Below are 13,560 nucleotides of genomic sequence, written 5' to 3' on the forward strand. Positions count from 1 at the left end.
AAATACGAACGAGTGATTTTTAGAAATCGGTTTCTACGTTTATAAGTCCGGTGATATCGGAGACTGAAAATTTAAATTTGTTATCTCTTCTCTTAATTGCTACTTGATGATAAGGTTACATGTGACGACATGAATGTATGAGTCAGAACTCTTGAGAATTGTAGTATAAAGATGTTCGTTGGATGGGTCACAACTAATGTTTACCAAAGCAAAGGTGGGCGGTAGTATTTGTTTACTAACTTTCTTAGAGGTTTTTCTAATATTTTTAGAGATATAATTCAGAAACATAGATATAATTTTATCTTTTCTATGATTATTTTGATTGTATATTAACTTTGTTGGTAACACACAAATTGTAATGTAAAATAGGAATAGTAAAGAAAGAATTGCGGTTAAAACATAGATGGTACGTTGGAAACTGTTGATGCGGAACTGGTAAACGTTCCGAAACGTTGATCGGTCACTAAAACTAGATATTGGTTCACACGCCTATATTTTTGATGGATTGTTTTGTCATTCTTGTTTTGTTGTTATGACGTAATCGCTAATAAGATTGCATTTCTTTTTAATCAAATCACTTTATCAGTATTATTTAGCCCAAAGGGGCTGAGCTTAAAGATATCTTAAAATAGAGAAATGGGAAGTACATTGTTTTGATGTACACGAAATTGTAAGAAACTATTTCCGTTTTTATGTGGTTGAAGTTAATATTTTCACTGATTCAAACTAATCTAAAATTTAACTCTAAATATCTCGCTTCGTATTCATCAGATTATTACGATATTTTAGTCATATATAGAGAATACTATTCTCCATATACGTGTAAAATATAAACCAAATCGAACAAGTAGTTTACGAGATATTTGAAGTTAAACTTTTCACTGTTTCAAACTAACCTAAAATTTAACTCTAAATATCTCGCTTCGTATTCATCAGATTATTACGATATTTTAGTCATATATAGAGAATACTATTCTACATATACGTGTAAAATATAAACCAAATCGAACGAGTAGTTTACGAGATATTTGAAGTTAATGTTTTTGACTGTTTCAAACTAACCTAAAATTTAACTCTAAATATCTCGCTTCGTATTCATCAGATTATTACGATATTTTACTCACATATACAGAATACTATACTACATATACTGGTAAAATATAAACCAAATCGTATGAGTAGTTTACGAGATATTTGAAGTTAAAGTTTTTGACTGTTTCAAACTAACCTAAAATTTAGCTTAAATTTAAATTTAGTTGTCTGTCCTTAACGCTTGTAATACTCAGCATTTAAACAAATACTCGTACATCCACTTCGACGTTTACGTCTTTTACATTTTCATAGGATTTTAAGTTTTTTGTATTGCCTTTAAAGTTCAAAACTTAGCCACGCCCACTAAATGCTAAAACTGAAAATAACACACAATTGAAGTAATAACTTTTTCAAAAGTACAATCATTTTACTGCAAATTTAATTATATTTTCTCTTTTTGAATTGAAAATTACAATGGTGGTTTATCATTGAATTCTCATCAAATTATTAAAAATCGTCATTAATACGTCAATTAAATTAAAAGAAATAATTTTTAGCGTTTAACACCACTAATTGTTTTATTATTATTTTAAATTAGCTGTATAGGGATTTTTTGTTTTGCAATTCTAAAATGGCAACACTGGCTGTTTTTATAAAGAAATTGTTTTGTAACAATTGGGTGACTTTTATTTTTTACCTTCTTTAAGGTTATTGTCTAAATTAAGAAAAGTTTTTCAATTATGTTAGTGGACATATTTTGTTTTCTTTCTTGTTTAAAAACTAATTATAATTTGTTTCGCATGATTAAGAATTGAAATAAATACGACGTTTATAATGTAATATTATTTTCACTTTTTATAAATATTTTTTTGTTTGTGGTTTTTGAAATGTCCTCGAATCAAGAAAACAGCTCCAAGGTTTGTAATATTTTTTTAAGAAATCATTTTGTGAATGAAATTGTGTAAATCTTTAGTTGTGGTCCATCACTAATTCAGTTCATTGTTTTTTGTTTTGTGTTTCACAAAAAATATTCATCAATGTTTTTTTGGCTCGCTCACCACTTGGTAGTACATCGTGCTAAATTTTACCTCTTCGTAAAAATGATTATATTTCGTGCAAATTTGTGTATTTCCAGTGTGTTATTTTGCTATTATTATCTTTATTTGTATAGAGATACAAATGTATCTGTTACAAAGGAGTTTCAAGTTCATGTTCACTTTATAAACAACTTTGTAAAGTGTAAGATCTTAGTTTCAAAACTTGTTTTAAACAATTAAAAATTGCCTAAATATTTTTGTCTTCAAGATTATTAATTAATTTACAAAGTTCTTCTTTAGAATTACTATATTTGTGCTCAAAAATCTTCTAAATTAATTTACTTTTAAGCATTCCAACTACCTGTAAGTACCAATTAAATTTAATGTTGCTTGGATAGAGCTTACTCATTACAATCAAGTCTCTTTAAGCAGATCTTTACATAGTTATCATTTAAGTTCTGTCACATGATAATTCTATTAAATTTTCTTTATAGAAGGGAGTTTTGAAATTTAATTATCATTTGTATTTTCTGTTTTTTGGGGAAAAATACTCCATGAAAGATAATTTTGAATCCTGTTGAAAGTGCTATTTATATTTTCTCCGTATATCTTGAGATAGACTGACCTTATTACTCTGTACATATCTTCTTAACAAAAACTTACAGTTTAAAATGTTAAGTATAAGGGTTGATTAAACGCCAAAATGCACACAAATCAGCAGGTAACCAACATTTCATTCATACTACATTGATATTATTTAAGTAATTTTACTGCATTAACTTTTTATTAAATTTTTTAGAATTTATTAGATGTCACAGACCCTTATGCTGGCCAGTTCATTCATAATCTGTGACATCTAATAAATTCTAAAAAATTTAATAAAAAGTTAATGCAGTGAAATTACTTAAATAATATCAATGAAGTATGAATGAAATGTTGGTTACCTGCTGATTTGTGTGCATTTTGGCGTTTAATCAACCCTTATACTTAACATTTTAAACTGTAAGTTTTTGTTAAGGAGATTTTTGTACCTTTTGGATAGATTTTTCTTTTTGTCTATTATTTGGGTGAGGCAAACTCCCCTCCTTATGAGGCATAGCGTCGAGACTTTTAAAGTACAAGTTTGAACAAAATTTCGATTCGAATGACACTTCATTCATGAAAATCGGTTCACGTTACGATAATTTGAAACGATTGCTATACTTCCTCTTAACAAGTGTAAGAGCAGAATGTCGTTTTAATGTTACGTAGGGGAGCCCTAACCCTATCATCCTACCAAATTTTATCAAAATCGGGCCAAGATTTACAGAGAAATTAGAAATAATAATTTTGGAGGGGGCCTTACATAAAGGAGGCTAACTCCTCTCCCATTCGATGTACAGCGTTGAGACCCCCAAAAGGTACATCTACATAAAATTCCGAATCGAATGACACCTCATTCATGAAAATCGGTTCTCGCGTTTAGGCGCTACGCAGTTTACAAAAAAGGTAACAACAACAACAAGAAGAAGAAGAACAACAACCATTTTTGAAAATGCCGTTTTTGCTTATTTTCAGCAACTTTTTTCTCGAAATCTATTATATCTATGTTGTTGCAAAAAAATTAGAGTCATAAAGGAGGATTTGCCCTTTATTTTAAAGAAAATTTGGGAATTTTATCTTTTATAGAAAAAGAAAAAAAAAATTTCAAAGTTGGGTGTTTTTCAACGTTACACTATTTTCGTGCAGTTTTTGACGATCAACCCTTATACAACTGTCCTACCGGACAGTTTTAATTAACAACTTTATTGTATAATATTATTAATTAAAATAATTTTTATTATTTATGTTCGCCATTATTGATTATTTTTCGCGTACCACCAACCAGCAACTCGCGTACCCACAGGTTGGGTAAACGCTGCTTCAGATAATCGAACTTTACTGAAATAGTTCTTGTACTTTTCTGAGATGAAACTCACATGCTAAAGTCTTTACGAGAATAAGGATTCTCAGCGTACACAAGGTATTTGTTTGTTCTGTTATTAATTGCTTTTAAAAATGATCTTGTTGGTGAAAGTGTATTAGCCAGCCATTTTGGCATCTGAAGGCGTCCGAGCTGGCGTTGAACTTAGACTTCAGCTTTGTGGCGTTTATTTATTGAGATTGTTTTCGCTTTCTTATTTGTTGTTAATGTTCAACTTATAGTGCTTTCATTTTATGGTTATCAGTGTCCTTAAAATACAAATCAAAATCCACTACATTTATTCTAGCCAGCCAGTCTGGAAATAAAATGTAGATTTTCCTGTCACCAACCAACAAATACTGTTCATATGGATGAAATAGCAATGTTTATTTCGTCTACTACATTAGACAACAATCTGCCCTACTAAATTAAATGGGATGGAAAAATAAGGAAGACCCTATTTTGAATCTTTCAGTTGGATCGTGCAAAATAATGTTTGTCATTCGCCGACAAATCCTTTGTCGGAATAATCAAGGGTTACTATGTCCAGTAAGCCAGTAGCAGCCTTATGACTTACAATGTCCGCATATGATTGCAGTTGGTGGTCTCTTGTATTGCCAACTTAAAATTGATAATTTTTTTTTTTTTTTGTAACGAACTTTGTTCTTTTTTTTGACGCCATTTTGATACCAAATTTCCTTGTCATGATAATCTGAGTTTTATGAAAAGATCCACAAATAAAGACCTATAAAAAAGAATTCTCTGTCCAGTGAACAGAAATATTATTCAAATGATGGTCATCTGTCTTCTTGTGTTTTCTCTTGTTTGTTCTTTTATGTTTTGTTCTGTTCTGTTCGTGATAAGTGTTAACAGTTCTTTTACTGGTCGCTTGACCCCCTTTTTTGTTCAGTTCTTTTGTAAATATATTCTTTTCGTTGTTATCTTAGGCAGTTTCCAAGCTTACCCATCATCCACACTATTCATTCTTTTGTCATGTTTATTTTTAAACATAATATTTCCTAGTTTTTATTCAAGAAATAGTTTTAAATGGAACTATAGAATGGTATTGCTCACAAAGCTCGAATTTGTTGACGATTGACTGAAACTGATTTTAAAAATAATTTTTTTTTTTTTACACACAATTCAGGTTGTGCAACTTTTTGTTTAAAAAACAGAAATTCCCTTTTTTAACCTTGACAAATTGTTTTGACGTTGAATTATTTACTGTAAAATAGATTTTCCATTGCCTTCTCTATTAGTAAAGTCTTTTTACAGGAATGATTTTTCTTCCTTCTTTGCTTTCCAATTTATATACTCGTATTTGTGATCATTTTTTTTTTTTTTCTAGTTTAATGTTGGTAACACTGGACAAGGCCGTGTAATATGGTTTGATAATCTGTTACGTCACACTTGATACAATTTCTTTTACACGCTTCCACAGTGCCTCTATTACCATGGGAGTTTTTCCCTTAATTGGATAAAAGATCGCCAACTAGGTGTAATGGCCGCTCCACTGCCATCTTACCGTGGAATAAAATTACTATTTTGGCGGTAAAATAATTATAACCTCTTTGTGTTTTTTCCCTCCAAAAAAAAAAAAAAGGCGGTCCACTTTTCACGTCACATTTTTCACATCTTCTTTAAGTGATTCTCACAAGCGTAACCTGTCTAAAAATAACCATGAAATTACCTTACCTTAAGATTATGTTTCTTCAATGGTTTTTTTTTCTTCTTGAATTAAAAATTGAATGAAGTGTTGAAAAAAACTAAATAAAAGTAAGTAGGGAAATTAAGTGTGGGTTCTACTGATAGTTTCGGTCAAGCTTGATGTTTAATTTATACCATATCCGCTTTTATACCAGAACTAAGGGAATTTTTTTGTTTTTTTGTGCACGAACAAAACAGCAAACTTGAGTGTTCAGGTTTTTTCTTCAGAAATTTGATTTTTTTTTTTTCACGCTCTTAAAATTAAATTCTGACCGGAAGTAGTTATTCTTTACCTTAGATTTTTCCGTGTACCTTCAAATTTTTCATCTGGCCATAGTGAATTTTCACAGTTGACTTTCCCTAAATTTTCTAAATACTAAATTCAGTTTATATGAACTGAATTTTCCCAAAAAAAAAGAACCCTGGACAATATTTATAATCAATTTTGAGTTTTTATAGCCTTAGAAGGAGGAGGACTAAGTTTGCGGAGTTGTGGCTGTCTATCCGAGTATTGGTTATTGTATCATACAGTTTGTTGATTGCGTTCGAGTTAGTGGAGGAGGTAGGTAGCAGGGGAACGGAAGTAGGTAGTTTAGACGATGTTGGAAAGTCAGTTTGGCAAGAAGTGGAGACGGGAGAGATACTGGAATGAGATCGGCCTCTGAGAGTCCATCGTAGTCCCTCCACCACCAACCAGCTCAATCCTTGCCACCGCCAATTGGCTTCGTGTACAAAGCTCAGCTTCCGTGAAATTGATTTCAACCAAAAGAGTGTACCGGAGAGAGAACAGCTCTCTCTTTCTGCCTCTATCTCTGTCTCTCTCTCTGTCTTTGTTCTCCACCTTGTTCTTTCCGTCTTTTCCCCTTCAATTCTCTTATCCAGTTAGGACGGCTGACTGTGCTGAAAAGTATGGGGGTGAGAGACTTACCATCCAACCTGGGTGAGTTAACTATTTCCGTTTATTTACTTTTAAAGTGTGTGCACACTCGCACGACTGATAAGCTTCATTTGAAAATGATTCCGGTTAACTATAGTGGAATCATTTTCGAAAAACTGGAGTATATTTTTAATGAAGTGGCTCTTCAGGTCGATCAGTTTGGAATTCAACTTAATTTTTCCTCCATCTCCAAAAAGAAAAAAAAAAATACCTTTTGATGAATTTTCTTCGGAAAATGACACAAATAAAAGTGTAAAGTTCGTAGCTGGCTGGAGTATGTAGATGGCGTAAAGAAAATTGGGGTCCGTTTGGGAGAAACACAGATAAATTTGGAATATCTTAGCGATAAGTGGCCTTCAGATAGCCAACTATCAAACATCCACGAATAAACCCGTTCAGGGCTCCGGATAGACTAGTCAAAGTAATATCATCCTGATGACCACTTTGTAGAGGAGGAGTTGGTTCTGTACAGTTTTCTTCAAATCTCATAGGGTGTAAAGGGAAAATTAGTCTGGTAGTCCAGTTTACTAAGTATTCACTTTGCCCTGTAGCAAGTAGAGAAGGTCAATTTGTTAGGCAGAGTTAAGTGTTATGGTTAGTCCAAAAGGGTTCAAAGTATTGTAGTGTTTTAAAAGGGTCTACGTTCAGCGAAAAGTGTGCCGTTAGTTTGGTTACGATTTATTTGCCGCTTAGTTCGATATGTTGTCAGTTACTCTATTGCTAAAGTGAGTCTATTAATCGATAGTATTCTCCACGATGATATCTCGTTGAAAATAGTGTCGATTCTCCATGATGATATCACTTTGAAAATAGTGTCGATTCTTCATGATGATATCTCGTTGAAAATAGTTTTGATTCTCCATGATGATATCTCGTTGAAAATAGTGTCGATTCTCCATGATGATATCACGTTGAAAATAGTGTTGATTCACCATGATGATATCTCATTGAAAATATTCAATTTTTGAAAAATCTGCTCGATATAAGAAACCTCCTCTTAAGATAGACAGGAGAAATTAATTTGAGGTGTTAAAGGTAGAAAGAAATTTACAAGAGACAATACTAGGGTATGTGCTGTACATTTTAGTGCTTTAGTGTGTGGGATGATTGTACCTAGAGGGAAGGCTTGGTCGTTATAAGTCGTTAGTGAAGGAAGGGGGCGGGGGCATCGTTAAAGATAAAAGAAGGTATATCCGGCTGGATGCGAGGCCCTATAAAGGTCGCAATATGATCTTTAAAAACTCCACAAAGGTTTAGTTGGCAATTCAGAGCTAGGGGCGCGCCCGTTAATAGAGATATATGTTTGTGTTAAGGGGTGAGAAGGGGTGGGAAAGTCACTTTTTAATTTTCTTTTTTAATTTCCTGCGATGACAGTTAATTGGTGAAGATTAATTTGTACCAGCCTATCCTTCCTGCTCCACTATAGTCCTTAATAATTTATGGTTAAAGTGAAAAAAAAATTAAACTTTTTTTTCTTTTTTCTTTTTTAATTATTAAAGTTTAATTATCATAGAAGAAAATGTTAATTAAAATTTGTATTTACCGAGGGAAAGGTGTGGAAATAATTTTCTGGAATAAACTAGTCGCATTTTGATTAACTTGGCTCCCCGCTTATCTTGCTGCAATGGTTACTATTCCAATTTACAATGTTTTTGTTCTAAGTAATGTAATTTCTGTAAACAAAACAAAAAATATATATATATATATTTACCCACTCTTGTTAGCTTACGCCTGACAATGCTACAAACATGCTATGTTGTGTGTCATTTAAAAATGTTAAATGAACAGAAAAGATGAAATTTATATAAAAATTATAAAATAAAATCAATGAAAACTAGTATAAACATAACAGGTAAGCACCTAGTAATCTCCTTCAATTCAAGTAAAACAAGTGTAGTGTCAGATGGACACTTTAGTTATAAGGGAACGGAATAGCTGAGTGGTTAGCGAATACTGGTTTCCATTACGAAGGTCACAGGATCGAATCCAACTGCTGCCCCATAGATTTTTTTCTTTCTCTGAAACTTCTTACAGTTTACTTTCTCAGTGTTGTCTATTACGAGACAACCTCAGATTCTTAAAATCATGAAAACTCACCCATGAGGATGGAGGAAAATTTGGGGGGGGGGGTTTATGGCTATTTCCTTACTTCACCTTTAGACCCTCCTGGTGGTAGTATTCCATCACATCCCAGAGTGTTGGCAATGTTGTCATACTCAGTCACAACCCACAGGCATACAGAACTCGGTTCTACCTTCTTCTAAAGCCGCTACCCCCTCCCAGCTTCATTCAGCCGCTAGAGTTCCATTATTTAATTGAAAGTACAGCCCCCTTAGACGACCTTCTACACTCCTGGCACTACGTTTCCTTAAACACTAAATGAGAAACGGCTATTTCTCTTTCTGGGCAAGTGTGTGTGTGTGTGTGTGTGTGTGTCGTAGTGACCCGGGGGGTGTTGGGGGGTTGGGAGAACATTCCACTTTCTCTTTGTTTCTCTACATTCTCTCTGGCTCCTGCTAGACCGGATGTTCCTTCTCTATCAGTTCACCATCGCTACTCTCTTTCTCTTCCCGCCCCCCCACAAAATGGGGTCCAAAGGAGGGGGAAACCTTCTTTACACAACTTCTGTCTTATTTCACTTATTAGATTGAGAGGTTAATTAAAGAAAATTTTATTAGACTTTCTTACCTCCCCTCAAACCTTCTAGAGAGCATCTAGGGCAACCAACTCACACCCACTTTCATCTCTTCCAATTTTCCCATTCTCTTTCCTTTTTAGGTTTTCCTTTTCACAATCCAGCTTTCATTCTGTCTTTCTTTTATTTTCCAAACAATAAGAAAAGTGCTAATCCAATATAGGAAGCTTGATTGTTCTTAATAATAATTTTTATTTTATTTTATTGTCTTAAATATAATCTTTTACTTTGTTTTAATTTTCTTTTCCTTATTTCTGTGTGTACAGGTCTCAAAATGGAGACGAAAACTGGCCTCCAAGAGTGTGCAGGTTGTGGTAAACCTATTTCAGAAAGGTTAGTAATTATTTTTGGTTTAATTTAAATTTATTATTTGAATAAATCTGCTGTTAACACTCACACGACTTTTCCTTACGGCATTTTTTTTAAACTTGCAATTTTTTACTTAAACAAAAAACTGGTTGACTTCCATATTTATTCTATTTAAAATGTTACTAATTTCAGAAATGAAACCTACTAAAATTGAATACAAATTTATTTATGTTAAATGAGTGGTAACTCTGTACAATACACTAAAATGGCACGTCAGAGTAAAGTCTAACCATTCCGTTTCTGTGTAAAGTTTTGAAATTGTAAAACTTTGTAGAACTACTTACATCTTTTAGCTACTTCATTTCATCATCAAAAGTGGAACCGCTCATTAATAAAAATGTATCCCCTCCACACACACACACACACACACACACACACACACACACACACAAAAGCCTGTATATTCCTTCCCAGTGTTAGAACTCCATATTCCAGAACTTTCTCATACTAAGAGTCTAGAGAGAAAAAAAAGGGATGAAAAACACTTTGGCTTCACAAAAAACCAACAGAGCTTTAAAAAAACAAAAAACGATGTCTGTGAGTCCTTTGGGAACTCACAATTGGTATTTATTTCCATCGTGAATTTAGCTTTATAACCATTCCAGGAACATTTCTATATCAATAAAGTAAGGAGAAAGAATCACAGCTTTGTGAATGATTCACAAAAGAATCATTTATTTATTAAATACTGAACTAAATCATTTAAAAAAAAAAAAAAAATGGTACGTCTATATATTTTTTATTTTTTCATTCCCCCTCCACCACCACCCCGCCCGGCAAAGCCAATATTGTCGATATTACTTCCTGTTACCTTCTTTTTAGGTAACCATAATACCTTAGCGAAACATATTCTTTATATGTTACGTCATATCTTATGTTTTATACAAATACCTTTTAAGATTTGCACACAATACACATACACACGCGTGCACACACACACAGACAGAGGATTTTGGAGGAGTGGGGGATATCCCCTCCTCCAACTCAGTTAGAGCCCCCCCAACCAGCCAGCCCCCCTGCCAATATTCCTTTAGGTTCCAACTTCTTCTATGCCCATCCACCTCTGGCTAAAGATATTGGCCAATTTAATGCTTCCATCTTTACAAGAGACAAGGAAGTGGTGGTGGTGGTGGTCTTCTACTCTCCTTCTGCCAGGGGGGGTTTATTCCCCTCAGACTCTTCAACAATCCTTTATTGATTTATTATATATTTGGGAGTACATCCCATTTCCGTATCTTCCCTAGTATTTTCCATTACTCTTTCCCCATACTTTATTTCTATCTGCTTCTTATTTTCTAATTCTTTCCATTTCTTCCCCCCCCTCCCGTTATAAGAATAACTGTTTAGAAGACGCTAAATAAAAAATGTATCTTTTTTTTTGCTTTTTTTATTTCCAAAAAATTAGCTTTTAGTGATTTTGTGTGTGTGTTTTATTCACTGAAACTCAAAATCAAAATAAAAAAAATCACAGAAAATTTTAACCTGAGTATTTCTCTTAGGCGCCACCAGGAGTGATACACAGTACAAAGATTTCAGTCAAAATATTTATAGAAAGCCTAATATGTCAGATCACTCTTAATTGAATTTTCTTGGAAAACAAAAACAACCAAAAAAGTGTAAAATGAAAATTTGGGGACCAATAAGAGAAGAATATGCTTACAAAGATAAAAGAAAGTTTAATAAACATACGTTTTATGACAGTCATTTATCACAGTACGTGAAAAATCCGTTCTGTAAAGTGGTTCTCCTGGATAAAGGATTTCTATCGATACAGTCGGATCCAATTCGATACAATTATATCGATACAGTCGGACCCAAATCGATACAGTTTTATCGATACAGTAGGATCAAAATCGATACAGTTTTATCGATACAATCGTATTTAAATCGATACAGTTTTATCGATACAGTCGGATCCAATTCGATACAATTATATCGATACAGTCGGACCCAAATCGATACAGTTTTATCGATACAGTCGGATCCAAATCGATACAATTTTATCATTTTTACAGCTTTCTGCGATTTTAGTTTTTCTTTTATGTTGGGGGAAAACTTGATGTTGAAAATCTTACGTAATCATTTTATTTTCCATACATTATAATAAGTAAAAGTAGTACGCTTTCTGTGGATGTTACTCAAAAATCTACAAAGTAGTGCATAATAATGCTGCCTAGCATAATATTATGGTTATGATAATGTGAACAGTTATGCAGGATGATTCAGCATGACTTGGTGGCCGGAAATCAATATCTAATTAATCGTATCATACTAAATACAGTGACTGGAAACGTAATTAGTGGGAAGGTAAACAGTTGGTATAATCACATTGTACTTTCATCTTCCGGAAGGGATTTAGAGATGCTTCGTGATGAAAAATACTACTTTGCATAGAGGACACATAGATGTGAAGAATCTCTGGGTTATCCCCCAGAAAAGCCATGTTAATTTCAGGGATCTTAATAGCTAGAAAACTCAAAAATTTACTGCACGTTCTGGGAATGAAAGCGCTGACTCCCCCCCCCCGCAGGATCCATATGTTTACTTTTTTTAAAGGAGCGCCTTCTTCCTTGGAAGACTTCACTCATATTGATTACCTTTCAGACGACTACATATTCTATGAACAAATACAGATACTTAAGGGTATCTGTATCTACCACAATAGATATATTGGTCTTATTTGGTCTTAGCAACTTCACTCCTCTAAATGAGATGGCCCCCCCTATTAAATTGAGGCCACCCACACCCTATTCATGCATATATTTAAAAAAAAATCATTTGATTAAATTATTTCAAATTACCGTTCCTTTAAAACCCCATTATTTTTCTTAATTCTACCGCTACATAGAAATGGTCGCGTGATGTCATAAATATAATCTCTTGCGGATTACGTATTAACATATAAATAATATATAACATAACTTGATGATTTCATCTCGATGACGTTTCTTTTATTTATTCAATTTTTATTTTTGATTCCAGTATTTTAAATAAATATTTTTTTCATGATTCAATGGGCAAAGAGCTCTTTATTAATTAATAATTTATTAATGTATTGTCCAGATTTTATATTTCTAGAAATAAATTATTCACTTTATTTTATTCATTTCCTTGGAAATTTATTAATTATATATATGAAAATAAGTTTATTACTTCCATTCAAAAAAAAAGTTCTCAAAATGAGGTTTTAGCACGCAATACTTTAGTTGAAAACAATGACGCCCCTTATATTTCCATTTCTTCTGTGGGGCAAATTGGAGGTGGCCCCCATATTTTTATCCGGAGTGGAGGGAGGGGTCAGACTAGCGTTTGGGCGGGGGAGTTTTACATTTAGACATTCAACTTGTTGCTGGAACCCCCTCGCTTAGTGTACGGTAGTAGGCGTTAAAGTCGCTAAAGTTTGGGGCAAAAATTGAAGACTTTTTTCTGAAGCTTGATGATTTAAGGTGTGTCAACCGCTGATGGTCATGGGCACCCGCAGCTTTTTCCAGTGCAAAAAGGTGATCTTGTTCGTCGTAGACAACGCTGTCCATCAACGGACGGTGAGCTTTAAGAAGCTCCTAAGAAGTGAAAAACTAAGGGGTGGGAAGCTGGGATTCGAACCCGGGATCTCTGCGAGGGAACATTAAGAAGTACACTAACCCCTGAGCTACTGTTCTTATTATAATTTTGTAATTGATATAGTTAATTTTCTCTAAAAAATATGTAAATGAAGTGATAGTAGTTTTAGATACTATTTATAATGAGGGAGAAGAATACGATTTGGTATTCTGACAGGAAATTGTTATTTTTGGGAGGGGGCTGATTTTGCCCAAAAGCTTCTTGTTGGATCCTGTATCTA

The 13,560-nt window shown here is 33.4% G+C and overlaps 1 protein-coding gene and 1 long non-coding RNA gene across 3 annotated transcripts in view; one reads left to right on the top strand and one right to left on the bottom strand.

The window, feature by feature from the left end:
• The window catches only part of LOC141460490 (LIM domain only protein 3-like), a 239,128-nt gene that overhangs the window by 178,635 nt on the left and 46,933 nt on the right, over window positions 1-13,560 (top strand). Inside the window, exons 1-2 of one of the 2 annotated variants that reach the window (XM_074140524.1) lie at window positions 1,728-1,949; window positions 9,617-9,683. In XM_074140524.1, the coding sequence (XP_073996625.1) occupies window positions 9,625-9,683 (59 nt within the window). In that variant the 5' untranslated portion in view covers window positions 1,728-1,949; window positions 9,617-9,624. Of the gene's footprint in view, window positions 1-1,727; window positions 1,950-9,616; window positions 9,684-13,560 lie in introns of those variants that run through there. The other variant, XM_074140523.1, reaches the window with a different exon arrangement.
• LOC141460493 (uncharacterized) overlaps window positions 8,133-13,560 on the bottom strand; it is a 64,396-nt gene continuing 58,968 nt past the window's right edge. Inside the window, exon 3 of the long non-coding RNA XR_012462077.1 lies at window positions 8,133-8,328. This is a non-coding gene — a long non-coding RNA (uncharacterized lncRNA). The remainder of the gene's footprint in view (window positions 8,329-13,560) is intronic.

The sequence above is a fragment of the Rhodnius prolixus genome, unplaced genomic scaffold, assembly GCF_049639745.1.
Source record: "Rhodnius prolixus isolate KJV_2025 unplaced genomic scaffold, Rpr scaffold_6, whole genome shotgun sequence".
NCBI classification, from domain to species: domain Eukaryota; kingdom Metazoa; phylum Arthropoda; class Insecta; order Hemiptera; family Reduviidae; genus Rhodnius; species Rhodnius prolixus.